Source organism: Macaca mulatta, chromosome 20, assembly GCF_049350105.2.
Source record: "Macaca mulatta isolate MMU2019108-1 chromosome 20, T2T-MMU8v2.0, whole genome shotgun sequence".
Taxonomy (NCBI): Eukaryota; Metazoa; Chordata; class Mammalia; order Primates; family Cercopithecidae; genus Macaca; species Macaca mulatta.
The window spans coordinates 52,059,887-52,080,899 of NC_133425.1; the positions used below are offsets into that span (position 1 = coordinate 52,059,887).

Consider the following 21,013-nt stretch of genomic DNA (forward strand, 5'->3'; position numbering starts at 1 on the left):
AAAGATAAAAGACATTCTATACATATTGTTCTTGCCTTTCGTCACTTAGTAAAACGACAAATACCCTTCCACATCAGTCCAAGTATTCACTCTTTGAGCTGCTTAATATTCCCCAGCACATACTCCCTACTGCTGACAAACACCTAAGTTGCTTCCAGCTGCTTTCACTGCTATAAATAAATAGTGCTGCAAGAAATGTCCTTGAATAATCAGGAAAACATTTCTACGGTTTAACTACCTGGAAGTGAAACTTCAACATCAAAGGATATATCCCCTCTCAATTCTGACACTGGCAAAAAAAGGCCACACCCTGGCAATGACACTGTCATTCTTCCGCATTTGCTGATCCTCCTGGTCAGTCTCAACATTTCAGCCTCCATTACCTGGTCACATTAAGACCTACCTTGGCATTTTCCTCATAGTTACGGAGTTCCAGCAACAGATTCTGCTTCTTCTGACTCAGCTCTCGGATCAGGTCCTGCTCTACGCTGGTGTCCATGAGGTTCCCCTTCATCTCAGCCGTGCCAGGAAGATAGCCCCGGACTGAACAGAAGGAAGAAACTCCAAGCATAACCAGGTATACTTTTAGGTCATCAATTACCTGCTCTTAAAAACAAAAACCTAAGTTCTCCCCAACTTTGGTGAATTTATTAGAACTACAGGATCTCAGTACTTCTGGTGAAATTTCCTGACATTCTGACCCACTCAAATGGAAAATGTGACTTTTTAAGCATTTTTCTCATCCCAATTTACTTTCCCCATCCACTGAGCAGCAGATTAACTGCATGTGGCCATCCATCCGGTAATCTCCCTCTACCACACCGGCAATTGCAGAAGAAAAATTGTCCTTAAAGATGACCTCCCCAGTTCGGTCACTTCGAGCATCAACCTACAAACAAAACACAAATTTAAAAGTTGCTTATGCTACACATTTAAAAACCACAATTTAAAAATAAAAATCAGCTTTAAAGGTCATTTAGTCTAGCAGTTTTCAAGAGTATTCTATGAAGCCCTACGACTTCTCAGGAGATACATATGACTGCTGGGGCCAAGAGGGACCCTAAAGAGCCTCAAGCAGCTGTGCTTTCTTCTTTTTAAATAAAAGCTGTTTTTCATATTGGCCTTCACACAATGCTTCATTTGAAGAAATGTGTCTGCTAAGAGGCAGAACATATAGTACACACAGCACAGTGCAAAACGGCATGGGCTTAATGGCCAAACTGCTCAGGTTCAGAATCTAGCTCTGCCACATACTATCCAAGGCATCTTGCAAGCTTCTTAACCATTCTGTGCTTGGTCTTTTCATCTGGCAATCAACAACCAGAACATGGAGAAATTCACAGTACTATACCTCATTGGGTTATAATGAGGCCCAATAAAGTTAACATATATCAACAGGGCCAGACACACAGAAGTACGTAATAAATGTTAGCTCTATATAAAAATTGCATCTTTATTATATATAAGTGTGTAAAGTATGTTGAATCTGAAGTTCAAAAACTACAGTTAGCCCAATCTTCCACCACACAACCTTTTACAACAACCCTGTTAAGAGTTTCTCTTCCACACAAAAACCATTCAGATCTTTAGAGAGCTCTCCTATCCTCTAAGTCTCCCATTCCCAAGAGAGAGAATAAAGAAATGACTGATCAGAAACAAATGCATCTCAGAAGTGATCATAAATGACCATCACTTAAAATGATTGATGATTATGAGGCCGGGCACGGTGGCTCATGACTGTAATCCCAGCACTTTGGGAGGCTGAGGCGGGCGGATCACGAGGTCAGGAGATGGAGACCATTCTGGTTAACACGGTGAAACCCCGTCTGTACTAAAAATACAAAAAATTAGCTGGGTTTGGTGGTACGCACCTGTAGTCCCAGCTACTTGGGAGGCTGAGGCAGGAGAATTGCTCAAGCCCAGGAGGTGGAGGTTGCAGTGAGCTGAGATCGTGCCACTGCACTCCAGCCTGGGTGACAGAACAAGACTCCGTCTCAAAAAAAAAAAAAACAAGGTGATTATGTTCCAGGCAAGGACACAGGTATTATCAACAAAAGGCTAGCTACAGAAAATCTAGCAGAGCAATCATTTCGATGACCAATGCTACTCACTATTTTTGTCTTTTCATAAACAATCTTCTGGGCAAAACTTTGCAATAAAAACATAAAGTAATTTAGGTTACAGCCTACCCTTTGTCTACAGTATATCACTGTCAAGTATCCATGCTATTAATAACATCATGGAAGCCCGAAAATTATCAATGCTAAAGCCTGTGAAAGAATGAATGACCTGTATTTTTACCAAAGCACATTAACGTAGCCCTCTAACTCAGACTAACCTGAACTTGCATCTTTCTACTAGTTAAAGCCTAGCTACCTAATGGCTTCTACCATGGCATTTCCACAATATTTAGCAAATAAGAAGGCTCATTTACTAACTAAGAAGCAGGACTATAAATTAATATTTCTGTGGATATTCTGATCTTTTGCTTAATCCAACAGGGAGGTTTTACCCTGAAAGGAAAGGATGGCCCTCCAACTCATCAAATGACATACAAAAGACAAAGTTAACTGGCTGGCAGCATTTATTTAGTATTTTCACACCCGTATTCACAAGTTGGATCTGTATATTTCCTTTCTGTATATTTCTGTTAAATGTAGATAATCAGTTTTTCCATTTATATAATTTTCTTATCTTTTTCATGCTCAGGAACAGATTGCATAATAGAAAGTCCTTAAAATTTCAAAAGCATTTAACTACAAAAACATCTAGGTCAAGAATTATATTTCGAGGTAACCTGACAAGTTTTCAAATCTAGTAGTTTTCTAATTCTTAAGTCAGTCATAATAATTTATATTCCCTCAAAATATGATCCACTGCTATGATCTGAATGTTTGTGCCCCCACAAAATTCCTATCTTGAATCCTATTAGCCAAGGTAATGAATGGTATTGGCAAGTGGAGCCTGTGGGAGGTGATTAGGTCATAAGGGCAGAGCCCCCATGAACAGGATTAGTGCCCTACAAAAGAAGGCCCAGAGAGATCCCTTGCCCCTTCCACCCTGTAAGGCTCCTGTCTATGAGGAAGTGGTCCCTCAACAGACACTGAATCTACCAACACCTTGATAGCGGGTTTCCCAGCCTCCAGAACTATAAGAAATGAATTTCTGTTGTTTATAAGCCACCCACCCTATGATATTTTGTTACAGCAGCCCAAACCAACTCAGACATCCATTTCACAGATTTTCATATTTCTTAATAAGCAACTATACAGTCTTATAATTTTTTAGTACCCCTACTAATGACAAAACTAAGTGGAGAAGCAGAAATCAACAGAGTAGCTTTTTAGAATCTGTTCTCCACATAACACCAAAGGAATGTTTACAAAGGTGCTAGAGAAAAGTAAAGATAAACCAAAGAAGAAAAGGTAAGAATTTGCTGATCCCCTTCAGGCAATCCAACACTGACAAGACAAGAAAGCGAGGGCAAATGGTATCCATGGAGATCTGGCAGCTACCTAGGCAGCTTCTAAGAAGACAATCCTGACTTGCCAAAAGACTGTAAAAAATTCTGATTTGAAGTTAAAAAAGGAAAGTAAGCAAAAGGATTTTATTTTAAAGTTATAGCTCAGAAAACAATATGCTAACATGATTCTTCCCATTAGTGCTAAGTTGTCAGGCAGTTTTGAAGATTTATTAGAAAAGAGCTATTGAAACAATTCCTTAAAACTCTTTTTTACTGTTCTACCACCTAGAATCAATCTGGCTGATGGATTCTCAGTACTTCAAATAAGAGATTTAGAAAGAATCTCCTTGAAGATTTCCCCCAAACACCTCTTATGAGACTTAACCGTCTCTCACTCTGCAGCTCTTGACAATGATAGCAGGAATAATGTGTCAAGATTATTAAGTTAAATGTGAAAACACTGCCAAGGAACGAACTGAAGTTTACATCCCAATGTTACTGTTCTAAGTCCTACAGCCAATACACCTTGGACAATTATTACTCTGAATTATACCCGAACTTTGCTATTCAAACTTACCTTCCCATTGGACCAACCAGTTATCAGTTCATTCACTCCATCAGAATTAAGGTCAAAAGCATGAATGCTCATGGCATGATTTTTCGACTGAAAAAGAATTTCAATAATTAGCACAGAAGTCTCACAGTAAGTATCAAGTGCCTGAATATGAAAGGCTGAATTATACTAACTTTAATTCTCCAGTATCGAGCTGTTTTGTCATAAACTCCAACTGTGCCATTGGAAAGGGCATAACCAAATCGACTGCCATACATGGGACAAAGAGAGGTGACTACCTGCAAAACAATCCATAAAAACACAACATCTTTTCATTAAGGCCCAGTTTACTGTCAAGTACAGCTTTGTAAGACTTCACACTCCTTATTACAACTATGTTAAAATTAGATTTAAAAGCGCTTCCAATCCATTAGTGGGGAATGTATTCCTCTTCTCTATGATACATGTCATCTACTTCACAGTTGTATAATCAGATTTAAATAAACTCACAGAGTTTGGTGTTTTAGAGCAACCTTATGTGGCAAGTTTCAGAAAATTATTTTTAAAAAACACAAAAAAACTGAAGGACTAAGGAAGAAATAAGCTAACTACACTGCATATACAATAGATATATGTTCACCCAAGAGGCTTTAATGATTAATACTTAACTTATAACATTCTACAGTCTCAATTTTTAAAAGACTTGTAACAATTCACAATTGAATATCTTACTTCATGTATATACTTTTCTTTCTATGACATAACTTGTTTGCTAGAGGTAAAAGAAAGAACACATAATCCTTTGAAAAGCAAAAACACAGGCACCTGTATTTGTTTAGTATGTTACAATATATAGAATGCATATGAGATACAGAAATATGTATAGGACTGTTCAAGAATTTGACATCCTTAAAAGGATAAACTTTGAGGTACTGAACAAAACTTTCCTTTAAAGTTAAAACCAAAGCTTAATGATATCCATGATCCTGCAGATCTACTTTCTAATTCTGCTCCTAATACAAGAGATATTAAGAAATAAATTGTATAAAGCAGAGAATAGTTATATAATTTCCTTTACACCTACAGCTTTTCTACAAAACCACCCACTTCACTTAACTATGAATACAAAGTGCTGTGTAGGATCCCAGAATTATTTAGCTCAAGGCATTCTTCTGACAATACTTCGTACTGTTCAACTGCCAAATGAATCATGATTTTGCTGATCTGGGAAAAGATATCTGAACTAGGAGCAAAACCTAACAAAGAGAACAGAAAAATGACCCTGCAAATGAACAATGCTATGAAGTCCATTTTCATAAATGTAGCCCCCGATTCCTGAGCTCCTTTACTGCTTCCTTAGTTCACCAGTTTCTTCCTTTTGTGGACTAGAAGATCAACAAGTCCCCTCAAATCCCTAACCCTATTCCAGGTTCTTGTCCTCTTTTCTAGGATTTAGGAAAGAGGCGTTTCAAGAATTCAGTCGCCTCACATCTAGTATTAACAAGCAGTAAAAATCCAACAAAATCTGAATGATTCCCACCAAAGAAGGAAAGATTTACCACAAATTAGAATGAAAGGGATATGAGAATGCGGGACACAGCATCTATCAGACAGGGATTCTCAAGTTGTTTTTTTTTTTAGTGGCGGGGGAGGTTGCAAACCCCTTTGAGAATCTAATGAAGGAGAAAGCACACCTAAGTACATACACACAAAACAGACTCCCGGGCCGGGCATGGTGGCTCATGCCTATAATCCCAACACTTTGGGAGGCAGAGGCGGATGGATCACCTGAGGTCAGGAGTTCAAGACCAGTCTGGCCAACATGGCAAAACTCCATCTCTACTAAAAATACAAAAATTAGCTGGGCGTGGTGGCAGGTGCCTATAATCCCAGCTACTCGGGAGGCTGAGGCAGGAGAATCACCTGAACCTGGGAGGCAGAGGTTGCAGTGAGCCAAGATCACGCCACTGCACTCCAGCCCGGGCGACAAGAGTGAAACTCCATCTCAAATAAAATTTAATTTAATTTAATTTAAAAAAAAGAAAGACCATGTACAAGTAACTTAACAAAAAATGTAACATCAGGCCAGGCCCGGTGGGTCACCCCTGTAATCCCAGCACTTTGGGAGGCCAAGATGGGCGGATCACTTGAGGTCAGGAGTTCAACAGCAGCCTGGGCAACATGGCGAAACCCCATCTCTACTAAAAATACAAAAATTAGCCAGGCGTGGTGGTGCATGCCTATAGTCCCAGCTACTCATGAGGCTGAGGCATGAGAATAGCTTGAACTTGGGAGGTGGAGCTTGCAGTGAGCCAAGATCGCACCACTGCACTCCAGTCTGGGAGATGGAGTAAAACTCTGTCTCAAAACAAACAAACAAACAAAAAACCAGAACATAATTTTCCTCATCTATGGAAATAATAATAATTTATCTTCCTATTAGGGTTGTTATAAGGATTCAATATGTTACTTCATATAAAGTACTTACAGCACAACCTGGCATACGATGGGTACATAATAAATGGTTGCCATTATTATTATTTGCATGTATTAACTCATTAAAAGAAATGCCTTTTGTATTTAACTATATTCAATAATTTTTCTCTATTTAATCAGTCTTTTCAAAATATATCTTAATTAGGATTTTTGTTGCTTTTCTTTCCATAACATACAGCTCTGTCTGACCCCCCCAGTTTTCATCCTAAAACCACCTGGGTTGGGAGCTGCCCCAGCACTCTCACTTGGTGTTTCATCTGACGGTGCTAATCTAGCTTGCCCAAGGTTACCACAGTTCGAGGTGGCGCTTCTTACCTCTGTTTCTGTCATTTCTGCCACAATCTCATCTTCCTTAAAAACTCGAATATCAAAATCCTCAGATCCAACAAGAAGCTGAAGGGGAAATACCATACATGCTTAGGTGAGTAAGTGAAAACAACAAAATTTCCATAAACAAAACAAAAAAATTGCACAATACTTTGCATGCTGTTTCTGCCACCCAAGATTGACAACCTCCTAATAGTCTGATGCTCAGAAATGCTCCCTCTAATGGGAGGATCAGAAGATTCAGTCAGTGAAGAAACAGGGGCTACAGCAGCTTTTATCCTGCCATAGGAGCTGCACATCTTGCCAGAATACGTTATTTCCCTGAGTACCTGAAAATGTTCCCTGGATCAGCAACTTTCTCTGCCTACAGATGGAAGCCCTGTTCAAACACCAGAGCCCAGTGTCCATGGACAAGAGAGGGGCAAATCAGTGCCCAACACAGCACTTCACACCAACTGACTCCTCAAGAAGCTAATTTCTAGGGTAACCATAATTTCAAAGGCTAAAAGCCAAACTCTAAAACATTTAGATTCCTCAAAAAAGTTGGCCAAAATTGAAAACTACATACAATATGGTTTCAAAGCATTAGGAGCAATTTATAAGACTGTGAATATAACTGAAATCCCAACTCTTCTACCCTCTCTCCCCTCTCCTGTGTCTCTGAAACACCATGGCTTTGATCTTTGTACTTATGACACAAGCACAAGTGATTTATTGTTCAAAAGAGAAGAGAAAGATGAATAAGGCCAACTTCTGATCATTTAGGCAACAGAGCACCAATGTCACTGTCATGGCAAAATTTATTTGGCTGAACACACAAGAGAGGTATCTCCTCCCCCACATACCTCTTTCTTTCCATCACCATCAAAGTCACACAAGGCCAAGGAATTAACATTGTCTCCAGTAACCTGAAAATAAAACCCCAAATCATTAGTATGCCATCATTTTTCCATTTACTCCAAATATATTAACTACATGAAGGAGAGGATTACACAAAACACGAATGAATGCTATTCAAATTATTCATATCCTTTTTTAAAGAACAGAATTATAAATATTGTTCTATATTTTAATTACTCAGTGGAGTTGGTGGTTAAAAAAGAACAACATTAAAAGTGAAAATGCTTAAGGGTACCAAAAAGAATGTTTTCTTCTTCATACCGTCCAAAAGAGATCTCTTCCTTCATGATTAAAACCCTGCAGAGCACAATTGCCACCAATAATCGCAAGAGGGGAAGAAATGTCTCCCAACGTTCCCAGCACAATTGCATTTGCCCCATCTGCTACCTAAGAAAAGTAAAAGGACACATTATCTTAGACACAATAATCTGCAGGCACACTGAAGGTAATGTATATCCATATTTTTATTTGGACACCCAAATTCCTCTGTCATCATTTGTGAGAAGCCAGATGGTCTCCTGAGAGGGCAGCCAGGGCTGTCCACTGAGACCTAACCCTGTGGCTTTTGCAAGGATGAGCACAGATACAGGGTAAATCAGAGCCTTGGCTTTCACACTAAGCCACTACAAAATGCAGCTACAGTACTCTGTGGGCCCTCTGGGACCACAGGTTTCAGAGGGCAAATTCTCCAGAGAATCAAGACTTACGCCTTTAAGCACCCAAACTTGGTAATTTATTTTAACTGTTTTGGATGGAAACCTTTTTAATACTTGTAATCCAGTTCTTTACTACTCTTTTTAACTTTACTATTCTTTGTACTAAAGAGTACAAAGAATAATAAAACACCCATGGTCCCACCATCCAAAATAAATATTTTAAACTTCTTGAATAAATTACATAAGTTAATTTATTTTTGAAAGACTCAGGTACATCTTTGTAAACACTGTTTATGGTACAGGAAAATAACTGTTACTTATATAATCTTTAAGTAGGAAAACTATGAAGATTGGCTATATAGGCAAGAAAAGGTTTCATAAGAAATTAAAACTGTTAAATGGCCAAAGAAATAATAAAGTTAAAAGGTAAACAATGAAGTGGGAAAAAAACCTTTGCAATATAGAAGACAAAAAGTTAATATAAGAAGAAGGTTAATAAAAGGCAAATAAATACAAAAATGGTAAACACCTCAACCAAAAAATTAAACAGGAAATATTAGAGATGAAATACACTCAACAAACATGAAAAATGTTCTTTCTCACTGTATATCATTTTTCACTTTTTGGATTAGCAATGAAAAAGAACAATAATATTCACTACCAGTTAGGGTGTAATGAAACAGGCATGATCATCATTGAGGGGGGTGTGGAAAATGGTAATCTTTCTAGGGAGGAATTTACCAATATCTATCAAAAATCTCATTTTTAAAAAAGTCTTTGACTAGGCAATTGTAAAGCTGGGTCTTTGTAATGTTAATTTATGTGTCAACTTGGCTAGGCCATGGTACTCAGATATCTGGTCAAACATTATTCTAGAGCTGTTGTCAGGGTATTTTTCAGACGACATTAACATTTAAATCAGTAGATTTTGAGTAAAGCAGATTATTATCCATAATGTGGATGGGCCTCACACATTATTTGGCCCACACATTAATTGGGCCAAATTTTGAGTAAATTGAGTAGATTTTGAGTAAAGCAGATTATTATCCATAATGTGGGTGGGCCTCACACATTAATTGGCCCACGCACATTATGGATAATAATCTACTTTACTAGTAAGTCCTTCAATACTTTCTATTAAGTACTTTCTATCAAGTATTGAAGGACTTAATAAAAAAGAGACTGACCTCCCCGAAGGAAGAAGGGATTCTACCAGCAGACAGCCTTTGTACTTGAGCTTCAATATCAATTCTCTCCTAGGTCTCCAGCCTGCTGTCCCACTACACAGATTTTTGACTTGCCAGTCTCCACAACTGTATAAGCCAATTCCTGAAAATAAATATTTCCCCCTCTAATATGTACATATCCTATTGGTTCTGTTTCTCTGGAGAACCCTGACTAATATAGTCCTAAACTTAATTTCACTTCTGAACAAAAACAATGTGACCTTGAAATAGGCAAAGGGCAGAAAAAGTCCTAACCACTAAAGAAAAAATGTGATCAGTTGGACTTCATAAAAATGAAAAACTTTTGTTCATCAAAAGACACATGCCTACTGGAACAAGCCACAGACTGGGAGAAAATATTTAGTATATATAAATCTGATAAAGAGCTTGTATCCAGTATATCCAAGAAATGTCTACAAATCAATAATAAAGAGACAAACTACCAATAAAAAATAGGCAAAAGACTTAAGACACTTCACAGAAGACACATAAATGGACAACAAACACAAGAAAAGGTGCTCCGCATCAATGATTATCAGAGAAATGCAAAATGAAACCACAGTAAGATATCACTTCACACCTTCCAAAATGGCTAAAATTAAAGACTGGCAACAACAAATGTTGACAAAGGATGTGGAGCAACTGGAACTCTCCTACACTGCAGACAGGAGTGTAAAGTGATACAACCACTTTGCAAAAACAGTTGGGCAGTGTCATAAAGTTCTTATAAACCATACAGTCCAGCAATTCCACTCCTGGGTATTTACCCAAGATAAATTAAAACATATATCCACAAAAAGTCTTATACAAAAAGTCTTATTAAAAACAAAAGTCCTATATGAAAATGGTTGTTAAAAACTGAAACAACCCAAATGTCTATCCACTTGTCTATCACCAAGAGAGTGGATAAACAAACCATAGTATGTTTACACAATGGAATATACTATTTTTGTTACTTAGCAACAACAACAAAAGATACTTTTATATGCAACAACATGGATAATTCTTGCAAGCATTATGTGAAGTGAAAGAAGCCAGACACCAAAGAATACGTTCTGTATGATTCCATTTGTATGGAGTTCAACAACAGGAAAAGCTAATCTAAGCCGATAGAAGTCAGAACGGTGAATGTCTATGGGAGATAGAAACTGACTGGAATGGGGCACAACAACATTTTCTGAGGTGATGAAAATGTTCTATATTTTTATTGGGGTATTGGTTACAGGGATCCAAACTCATTGAACTGTACACATAAGGTCTGTGCAATTTTCATGTATGTACATTTTACGTCAACAAAAAAAAGAAGACAACCAGTCAAATGCAGTGGCTCACATCTATAATTATAACACTTTGGGAAGCTGAGGCAGGAAGACTGCGTTAGCCCAGGAGTTTGAGACCAGCCTGGCCAACATAGTGAGACCCCATCTCTCTAAAAAATAAACAATTAGCTGGGCGTGGTAGTACACACCTGTAGTCCCAGCTACTCAGAAGGCTGAGGTGAGAGAATTGCTTGAGCCCATGAGGTCAAGGCTGCAGTAAGCCATGATCATGACACTGCACTCCAGCCTGGGTGACAGAGCAAGACTCCGTCTCAAAAAACAAAAACAAAAGAAAGAAAACCATCTGCATTTTCAGGAACTTATCCTCAGGAAATAATTAGGGAAGTGGTCAAAGATATACAGTTATTACACTATGAACTGTAATAGAGAAACAATGGAAATAACATAAATGTTCAACAACATGGAATGGTTAAACAAATTATATTAAAACAATGAAATACTATAGAACCAATAAGAATGACATAACGGGTATGTAGTAACTTCATATAAAGATGTTCACAACATATTATTGAATGAAAGAGCCACACATAATAGCCAGGGAGTGAAATGTCCATTAACTGATAAATGGATAAATAAAATGTGGTAGATACATACAATGGAATATTATTCAGCCATAAAAATGAATTACTGACACATGCTACAACATGGATCAACCTTGAAAATATTATGCTAAGAAAAAGAAGGCACTCACAAATGATTACATATTATATAATTCCATTATTTATGAAATGTCTAGAATATGCAAACTTCTAGAGACAGAAAGTAGATAACTGGTTGCCTAAGGTTAGGAGGTTAAAGAAAAATGGGGAGTGATACTAAAGCGTATGGATTTTCTTTTGGGGGTAATAAGAATGTTGAAAATTGATGATGGTGATGGTTGTACAGCTCTCTGGATACACTAAAAACCACCGAATTGTATACTTTAAGTAGGTTAGTTGTACATGTGAATCATATCTTAATAAAGCTGCTATAGGGTAAAAACAAGTAAAAGGCTACATGTATATATGATCCAATTTTACTACAAAATGTATTCATATATGCTTGGTAAAAAATCTCAGTTCAAAAATTCAAGTGTGAAGTGTTATTTTTAGATGAAAAAACAGGTGTAATTTCTTTTACTTTTTACTTCCTTATCTTTTCTGTAATAAACATGAATTGCTTGGGTATTAAAGTTGCAGCAGCCTGTAGGTGGTAGGCTACAGTAAGGACTTCTCCTACAAACTATTGCACTAAACTTGAATGCGAGTCCACCAGGAGACCTGTCTAATGGCTTTCCAGGTCTTGGTTGAATTTTCAACAGGAGATCTTGACAGATGGTGGTATCACAGATACACCTCATAGAGATAAGCTCGAGTGTCACCAAGTGATTAGCAACCATAACCAAATAAGTAAGTTCCGAGTACATAAAGCAGATGTTAATAGCAAAATCTCCATGTTGTTTATGTACACTATAACAGTCATATAATCAACATACCAAAATAAATGATCTGATCTCTTCTAAGCATAAAAAATGGACATTAATGAGTAATGACAATTTTATGGTTATAAAGGTCATACTTGCCTCTCTGTAGAACAAATCCGAATTATTGTAGACATCATAAGCCAGAAGATTAGTCTGTGTCCCCACTAAAAGGGCATCATAGCCAAGCTCAGGGTTCAATACGCCTGCAGTCAGGCAGCTGACTGCCTGGTTAATGTTGAGAAGAGAAACATCAGATTCCAGGGGGCTCTGGAAGACCCTGGATGCACTGACATGCTGGTTCCGTGTATGAGGATTATGAATAAAAACCTGAAACAAAAATAATTAATTACATTCCCTTAAAATATAAAAAATTATTGTCATACATTTTTTTTAAAAAAAGAACCAGGTTACTAACACATCCACATTAACAAGAAGTCACTTTAATCTCCTATGAAACTTAAAACACTCGTACATAGTTCAATACATGGACAACTTTCAGTCATTATGAATCATGGAAATCCAGTGGTTCTTAGCCTTGTAAGGAACAGGGTAATGAACAAGATCTAGTCACTGTTTACCAGGCCAGCTTACATGCTACCCACCAGCAGGATGTCAAAGCACTCTTAGAAGCTAGCCTTTTCCTGATCAACCTAGAATAAGCTGCTACCAGCTTCAATGCGATTGCCACACACCAAGAAGATTATGGAAAACAGAATAAACACTACCTTTATTATCTTTCATCCGAGCACCTAATGAATTCACTTCCTAGACCTTAAAATGGTCTGCTACTTAGTAAACCTGTTTCACAAACTTAAACCGAGTCATGCAAATCAAGTATCTTGAAAGCTTTCATAATTTATACCAGTGACGTAGAACTAAGTAATTAGACCAAAGATAATCAATTCAACAGTTTCAACTATCATAAATATAATCTGAGTGTCTGCATAAATTATTCAACCTTCCTAAACTTCATCTGTAAAAAGGAGGTTTGGACTAGAAAATACATTCTCCAGAGGGGCGAGATCACTCCCAGGACAGGTAAATGGGTTTGCAACACAGGAATCGTGTAGCCCTTCGCAGGACCACAGGACCACAGTACAAAAAGAGATATACAGTATATCTGAGGTATCAGAATTTCACTGGGGAAATCTTCATGGTCTAAAAAAGTTCCAAGGTGGGCAACATGAAAAAAAAGGTTGGGGGGATGAAAAATACTGGACTAGGGGTCCCTCTAGCCCCTTCTATTTCTAAAATGCATAAAATTTACATGAGTATTTTATCTCTTTCACATAAATCCAAACAGAATTAATTTTAAATTAATACCTACCCAAGGTAGCCTATTCAACAAAAAATAATTTTCAAAAGAATTGACTAAAAACATAGAAAAGATGTGCAGCCACTGAACACTGCCTTCATGTTCCGTCTGTGTAACACTTGACAACATGCTTTGGTCAATGTTAATTGCATTTGAACCTGACATCAACCCTTGATTTTCAGATGAGGTCGGAAGAGTTAAGGCCCTTTGCCAAGGTCTTGAGACCGGTGACAGGGCTAAGACAAGAGCCTGATGTGCTCCAGACCCTGAGCTCCAGCCACCACCACATCACACTTCCTTTTATAACAGTTCTGAACAAACCAATTCTTACAGAGTTTTCCACAAATCCAATATGCTGAGAAAGAAAAGGAGGGGAAATAGCTTACAGGCTCCATATTCATTCTTACTGGAATGGAAAGAGTTTGCAATTTTTATCAAGAGCAACAAGGGTCTCAGGAATCAGACTTTCCCCCAGTTCACTCCTGCTGTTCTCTGCACCCAGAGAGTCCACAGGGAAACAAGTCTGTCCCTTCAGGCAAGGAAAGAAAGCCAACCTCAGTCACACGACAAAAGGACCACTCCCAGGGTTTCCAAAGGACTGGCTGAAGTTCACACATCTGTTCTAGCTGAGGAGGTGCTGCAAACAAGGTAAATTCAACTGACCCCTAAGCATTACCGTGAGAGAAAAAAATGTCCCCAGAGGAAAACTCTAATGTTCACCCTGCAACAGATTCCTTTTATTTATTTATATGTTTTTTGAGATGGAGTCTTGCTCTGTTGCCCAGGCTGGAGTACAGTGGCACAATCTTAGCTCACTGCAACCTCTGCCTCCCGGGTCTCAGCAATTCTCCTGCCTCAGCCTCCCGAGTAGCTGGGATTACAGGGGTGCACCACTACGCCCAACTAATTTTTGTATTTTTAGTAGAGACGGGTTTCAGTTGGCCAGGTTGGTCTCGACCTCCTGACCTCAGTTGATCTGCCCATCTTGGCCTCCCAAAGTACTGGGATTGCAGGCGTTGAGCCACCATGCACGGACAGAGACTCGTTTTAAAAATATCCTTACTGCCGGGCGCAGTGGCTCACGCCTGTAACATCAGCACTGGGGGAGGCCGAGGTGGGCAGATCACAAGGTCAGGAGATCGAGACCATCCTGGCTAACACGGTGAAACCCCGTCTCTACTAAAAATACAAAAAATCAGCCAGGCGTGGTGGTGGGCACCTGTAGTCCCAGCTACTCGGGAGGCTGAGGCAGGAGAATGGTGTGAATCTGGGAGGCAAAGCTTGCAGTGAGCTGAGATCACGCCACTGCACTCCAGCCTGGGTGACAGAGCAAGACTCCATCTCAAAAAAAAAAAAAGGATATATATATCCTTGCTAAGACCCAGAGTCAGCTCCATGTTCACAACAGGGTCCCAGATGTAATGATAAAGTCCTGTTTCTAGAGATGCAGGCTTTAACCCTAGCTGAAATGTTTTAATTGCTTTTAAGAGAATATATCCATAGCATTGAGTGATAAAATACTAATTATTTTTAAGGTCTCGAGACAGAAGATCAGGTCAGAACTTTTTAGATTTGTTTATAGGGCTGAACACAAAGTATCTATCCAATTACACAGGACAAAGGATCTCCTTTATTTTATTTTATTTATTTATTTATTGGCCATTTTCGACAACAGCCCTAGAATCAAGCATTCCTGCATTCCACTCCAGGTCACACCCTATCTAAGGGCTGCCCTAGGGACCTCTGCCTGATCTCCCTGTTTCTACTCTGATACCTACCTTCCTGCATCCCATCATAGAACATCTGTTCTCCACATACCAGCCAGTTAGCCTTTATCTAAAACATAAAGCAAATTCCAACACCCACTTTATCAAAACCCTCAGGGACTTCCCAACTTACTCAGTATAAAAACCAAGGTCTTTGCCATGGCCTTTAGGTTCCTATATGATCTGGCTTGTGGTTACCTCATGGCAACCCTCATTGCCTTCCAGCCCCAGTGGCTTCCTTGTGCTCCTGAAACACATCACGCGTATCTCCAGCTCGAGGCCCTTGCACCTGCAGATCCCTTTGCCTGCAAGGCTCTTATCCCACAAATCTGCAGAGCTTGTTTCCTCAGTTCCTTCAAACCTCTTATCAAATGTTATTAGAGGCCATCTGACCACCTATCTAAAACAAAAACAGTAAGCTCCCATCATACTGAATCCCTTATTGTTTTTCTCCTACGAAAACACTTGCATATTCGGTTAACTGCCTGGTTCCCCCTCTCAAATGTAAGCTTCGAGGGGGCAAAACTTGTCTGTCACATTCTCCAATGCACCTGTAGGGCTAAGAACACTGCTCAGCACATAGTAAGCCGTCAAATTAGGGGCTGAGTTAAGATCAATGGGATATTTTCAGTCCATTTATGTATCTGCTATGCACCTACAGCACAACCAACATGAAGTTCTTTTTGGCATTTGTCAGTGCTTTTTTTTTTTTTTTTTTTGAGACCGAGTCTCACTCTGTCGCCCAGGCTGGAGTGCAATGGCGCGATCTCGGCTCACTGCAACCTCCACCTCCCAGGTTCAAGTGATTCTCCTGCCTCAACCTCCCAAGTAGCTGGAATTATAGGCATCCACCACACCTGGCTAATTTTTATATTTTTAGTAGAGACAGGGTTTCACCATGCTGGCCAGGCTGGTCTCGAACTGCTGACCTCAGGTGATCTGCCCGCCTCAGCCTCCCAAAGTGCTGGGATTACAGGCATGAGCCGCTGCACCCAGCCTGTCAGTGGCTTCTAACTGTAACAATAACTAACATCATGACGTGCCAGATCCCGTATTAATAGCTTAACTCAGTTATACTACTTAATGAAAATGCAGCCTTTCTTTTTACTTCCATATCTCAAGGCATATAACATACAATATACGTGGAAGGGTCCTAAAAACTATAAATTGTTACACAAATGCTAACTTATTAAATCCACACTGGGTCAGACAACATGCACTCTGACTACATTCCACACTTTCTAGTTGAGTGGCCCCAAGCACTGTGTTGAACCTCTCTCAACTGCAATTTCTAGTCAATAAAGTGAGAATCATAAAAAGAAAATAACAGGTAACAATTAGTGACCATTTCCTGTATATCAAGCGCTTTATATTTGCTTCCTGTATTGTCAAATGTATTAACTTTAAAGCTCATGACTCCACATATTAGGTACTATTATTAAGTGCCTTGCCCAAGGTCATGAAATTAGTAGATACTGGAGCCAAGAAACACTATACCTATGCCATGCTGCCACCCTTGGCCTGGTAGCAATGATGCTGAGATGACTCATGTAATAAAGTTCTGTGCCTGTTATTAGCCTTGTCACTACATTCCATGTATTTTGGGCATGCCGCCGTCAAATACACAGGGCTCTGATTTGCCTTGTCTGCTAACTTTCGGACTATAAGCTTTCTGAAAGTAGGGACTCCTTTCACATCCGAGTCTCCAAAATCTATACGGAAGGTGTTCGGTAGAAGTCTGGTGAATGTTAAATGATCATGTCTCTTTTATTTCTTTGACTCTCACATCTTGCCCAGTAATCACACAAAGTAAGCACCTAATACTTAGTGAATAAATTATGGAGAAAGAACTGAATGTACATGGGCAAGGATCAAAGTGCAATTTGAGTAAGTTTTGTATTGCATTCTTTTGTCGTTGTTGTTCGGTAAAGGAGCAGTGTGAGAGGCTGGGTGCAGTGGTTCACGCCTGCAATCCTACCACTTTGGGAGGCCGAGGCAGGTAGATCACTTGAGGTCAGGAGTTCCAGACCAGCCTGGCCAACATGGTGAAATCCTGTCTCTACTAAAAATACAAAAAATAGCCGGGCGTGGTGGTGGGCGCCTGTAATCTCAGATAGTCGGGAGGCCGAGGCAGGAGAATTACATAAACCCAGGAGACGGAGGCTGCAGTGATCCGAGATCGTGCCACTGCACTCCAGCCTGGGCGACAGAGCAAGACTCGTCTCAAAATAAAAAAAAAGAAGAAGAAAAAGAAGCAGCAGCAGTGTGAGAGAGTGGGAGGAATTCCGAGTTCCAAGTGACAAGCAGAGGCCCTTGGCTTGAATCTGGGGTCGGTTATTACTGGAACCCGAACCAAGCCCCTTCCCTCCGGAGACGTCTATTTTCTAAGCTCCTTATGTCCAGGGACCCCGACCTCGCCTGACGACAAGAAAACGTCAACTTCTCAGAAAAGTTCTTCCTCTAAGACCCCACTGTCCTCTGTAGGATGGAGCTTACGAGGCGCTAGCCGACCGGTTGCCGGGCAACACGGGCTGGGGGCGGGGTCGGAGGGGGGCGGAGTCCCGGGGCGCGGCCGGCGGAGGTTCCGGGGTTCACCGGGGCCCGGGCTCCCTGCGGGTGGGAGCGGTTACCTTGCCCGCTTGGGTGGCGGCCGCGAGGCACGGGTGAGTCCCGTCGTAGCGCCCTATGGCCACCATGCGGGGGCTGATTTTGTGGCGCAGTTTCAGGGTGAACACAGGCAGCAGCATGATGGCGGCGGCTTAGGGGAGGAGGGCTGGAGGCTCAAGGCCAGCGCAGCGCAGCCGGCTTCCCGCGGCCAGGTGAGGAGTGCAGAGACACTACCTGCCGGGCCCCAGCCGCCTCACGCCTGACGCGAGACAGCGCCGGACGAATCCGTCCACGTACCGCCTGCTGCTCCTGCGGCTGCGCAGACCCGTCCGCTCCTTCTGCGGCTGCGCGGTAGAGCCGCGGCGCCTTGTGCGGCTGTGTGGTGGAACCCCTGCTGGGCTGCGGCTGCCGTTGATTCCCACTGCGGTGATTTACCTCTGTGAGTTGAACTCCACTGATGAGCCTACAGGTTCAGCCCCGAGGCTTCCCCTTCTAGCACCACAACCAAACTGCACCCTGCAAACTTCACACAATGCTACGCAACTCCAGAGAGTCATTAATTCAAGATTTATTTCTTGAGTGTCGGCTCTGTCCCTTGCTTTAGCCGTTGTGTGGAGGAAAACCATACCAATCCTTAGACTCACGTTCGGTTTAGGGCTCCCGGTAAGGCTCCCTATATATTTTGAAGTGCAAACCTGCAAAATTGAAAAGTGACCAACAAAATTTCCTTGAGGGCCTATTGTGTGTCAAACACTGTTCTAGGTAATAAATAGCAAACAAAAGACAAACCTCCGCTTTCCTGGAACTGACATACTAGTCAGGGGAGATAAACACTAAACAAGAAATGCATGTAATTTGGTAGTGAGTACCAGAGAGGAAATTCAGGGAAGGAAAAGGGGAGAGAGGGTTGGAGGGAATGCAATGTTAAGTAGGGTGGTAGGAAAGAGACCTCTCTGAGAAAGTGACATTCAGGCAAGGACTATTAGGAAGTGAGGAAGCCAGCCTCGAGGGAGGGTGTTCCTGCAGAGGAACTTCAGGTGAGGCACCGGGGCTCACTCTGCTGCCTTCTGGCAATGGACAATCTGGGGTGAATGATGAGATGAGCAAGGACCGCTAGAGGAGACTTGGAGTAGCCAGCAAGGAAGTACAATCAGGAGAGTATAGTGTCCTGGAAGCTCGAAGAGAGGGTGGCCAGGAGGAGGAAAACAACTGTGTCCGATGCTGCAGGCAGGTCTTGAAAGATGAGTTCTGGGCCGAGGGCGGTGGTTCACGCCTGTAATCCTAGCACTTTGGGAGGCCAAGGCGAGTGGATCACTTGAGGTCAGGAGTTCAAGACCAGCCTGCCAACATGGTGCAACCCCAACTCTACTAAAAACACAAAAATTTGCTGGGCGTGGTCGTGGACACCTGTAGTCCCAGCTACTTCGGAGGCTGAGGCAGGAGAATCGCTTGAACCGGGGAGGCGGAGGTTGCAGTGAGCCAAGATCATGCCACTGCACTCCAGCCTGGGTGACAGAGCGAGACTCCATCTCAAAGAAAAAAAAGACGAGTTCTGGAATAGTCTTGATACTTGCATTTTGTAATTACAGTTATATGAATGAGCATTTTTTTTCAAGCCTATTGGTGTGTCTGTGACTATTTGTAACCTCTTTTTGCAGATAATATCAAAATACTAATGTTAAAAGACTAAGATTCGTAATCTTTACTATTTAAAATTGATTTTTATTTTATTTTATTTAGAGACAACGTCTCATGTCACTCAGGCTGGAGTGCAGTGGTGCTATCACAGCTCACTGTAACCTCGAACTCCTGGCCTCAAGTGATCCTCCAGTTTCAGCCACCCAAAGTGCTAGAATTATAGGTGTAAGCCACTACTCCCAGCCTAAATTTAAAGATCTTGATGGAATGTAAGACCTGAGCCAGTGGCCCTCCAGTCCCCCTCTGATGGACCATGCTTCTGAGACCCAGCCTCTTTCTACCTCATCTCCACCCCTACCCTTCTGTCACCTGTCTACACCCTAAGTCCTATAGCAGCTCCCTGACCAGCCCTGCCATGGAAATTACCCTGGGTCATTGGAACTTACTTTGTTTTGTGATGTCCCTTCTCTTTAGTCCCCAGATTCTACCTACACAAAATCATCATTTCACTGAATCCACTCAGCTGTATTACTAGCCGATCACAACTTGATCAGCTACCTCTCCCAGGAATAGCTTGAAAGGAATGACTCTCTAATGGACATCATTTCAGATCCTTTATTTTTTCCTGATAAACATTTATGGAGGGTATCCATGTTCTGGATGGTGTTCAAGGACCTAGGGATACAGCAGTGAACAAGAAAGATATAATTCATACCCTTATGGAGTTTACATGCTCTAGGGGATAGGAAGCAACAGACACTAAACATGAAAATAAGTAAGATCATTTCATCTGGCGAGAAGGCTGATGTTCTAGGGCTCAAGAAGGTCTCTTAGAGGAAGTAACATTTGAACCAAGAACTTTGTGACAAGTAAGTGGCAGCCATTCAAAAATGTGAGGGACGGGCAGTCTAGACAGAGGGAACAGTAAGGGCACAGGACCAGTTTGGACATGTTTGAAAACCAGAAAGAAAATAATGTGGCTGGAGCTTAATGTATGAGAAGGGGCCAGGTCACCTAGTGCTTCTGAGCCAGACCAAGAAGCTTGGGTTTTACTCCAGCAGGCAGACAAGTCCTGGACTTCTATGTAAGGCTGGTCTTGGCCTCTGTTCACCTGGCCACGCCTTACTTACTGTATGGACTGCCTTGGTGGCCTCTAACTTTGTGATTTCTCTTCCTAATAGGACATTACAGTCATCAGCATCAACATCATTAACATTTACTGAGCATATTTTGTTGTTGCTGTTGTTGAGACGGAGTCTCGCTC

The 21,013-nt window shown here is 41.0% G+C and overlaps 1 protein-coding gene and 1 long non-coding RNA gene across 4 annotated transcripts in view; one reads left to right on the top strand and one right to left on the bottom strand.

Annotated features, from left to right (window-relative positions):
• The window catches only part of BBS2 (Bardet-Biedl syndrome 2), a 33,225-nt gene extending 14,812 nt beyond the window's left edge, over nucleotides 1-18,413 (bottom strand). For all 3 annotated transcript variants that reach the window (XM_077986062.1, XM_015126199.3, XM_001091861.5), the window contains exons 1-9: nucleotides 18,135-18,413; nucleotides 12,523-12,750; nucleotides 8,001-8,126; nucleotides 7,685-7,747; nucleotides 6,828-6,905; nucleotides 4,211-4,315; nucleotides 4,041-4,127; nucleotides 754-889; nucleotides 404-543 (exon numbers count right to left, since the gene is read on the bottom strand). In XM_077986062.1, coding sequence (XP_077842188.1) covers nucleotides 404-543; nucleotides 754-889; nucleotides 4,041-4,127; nucleotides 4,211-4,315; nucleotides 6,828-6,905; nucleotides 7,685-7,747; nucleotides 8,001-8,126; nucleotides 12,523-12,750; nucleotides 18,135-18,251 — 1,080 coding nt within the window. In that variant the 5' untranslated portion in view covers nucleotides 18,252-18,413. The remainder of the gene's footprint in view (nucleotides 1-403; nucleotides 544-753; nucleotides 890-4,040; nucleotides 4,128-4,210; nucleotides 4,316-6,827; nucleotides 6,906-7,684; nucleotides 7,748-8,000; nucleotides 8,127-12,522; nucleotides 12,751-18,134) is intronic.
• On the top strand, nucleotides 18,033-20,521 carry LOC144338030 (uncharacterized). The gene is made up of 2 exons (XR_013411760.1): nucleotides 18,033-19,585; nucleotides 19,887-20,521. It is a non-coding gene; the product is annotated as an uncharacterized LOC144338030 (long non-coding RNA).
• Nucleotides 20,522-21,013: the final 492 nt, after the last annotated feature.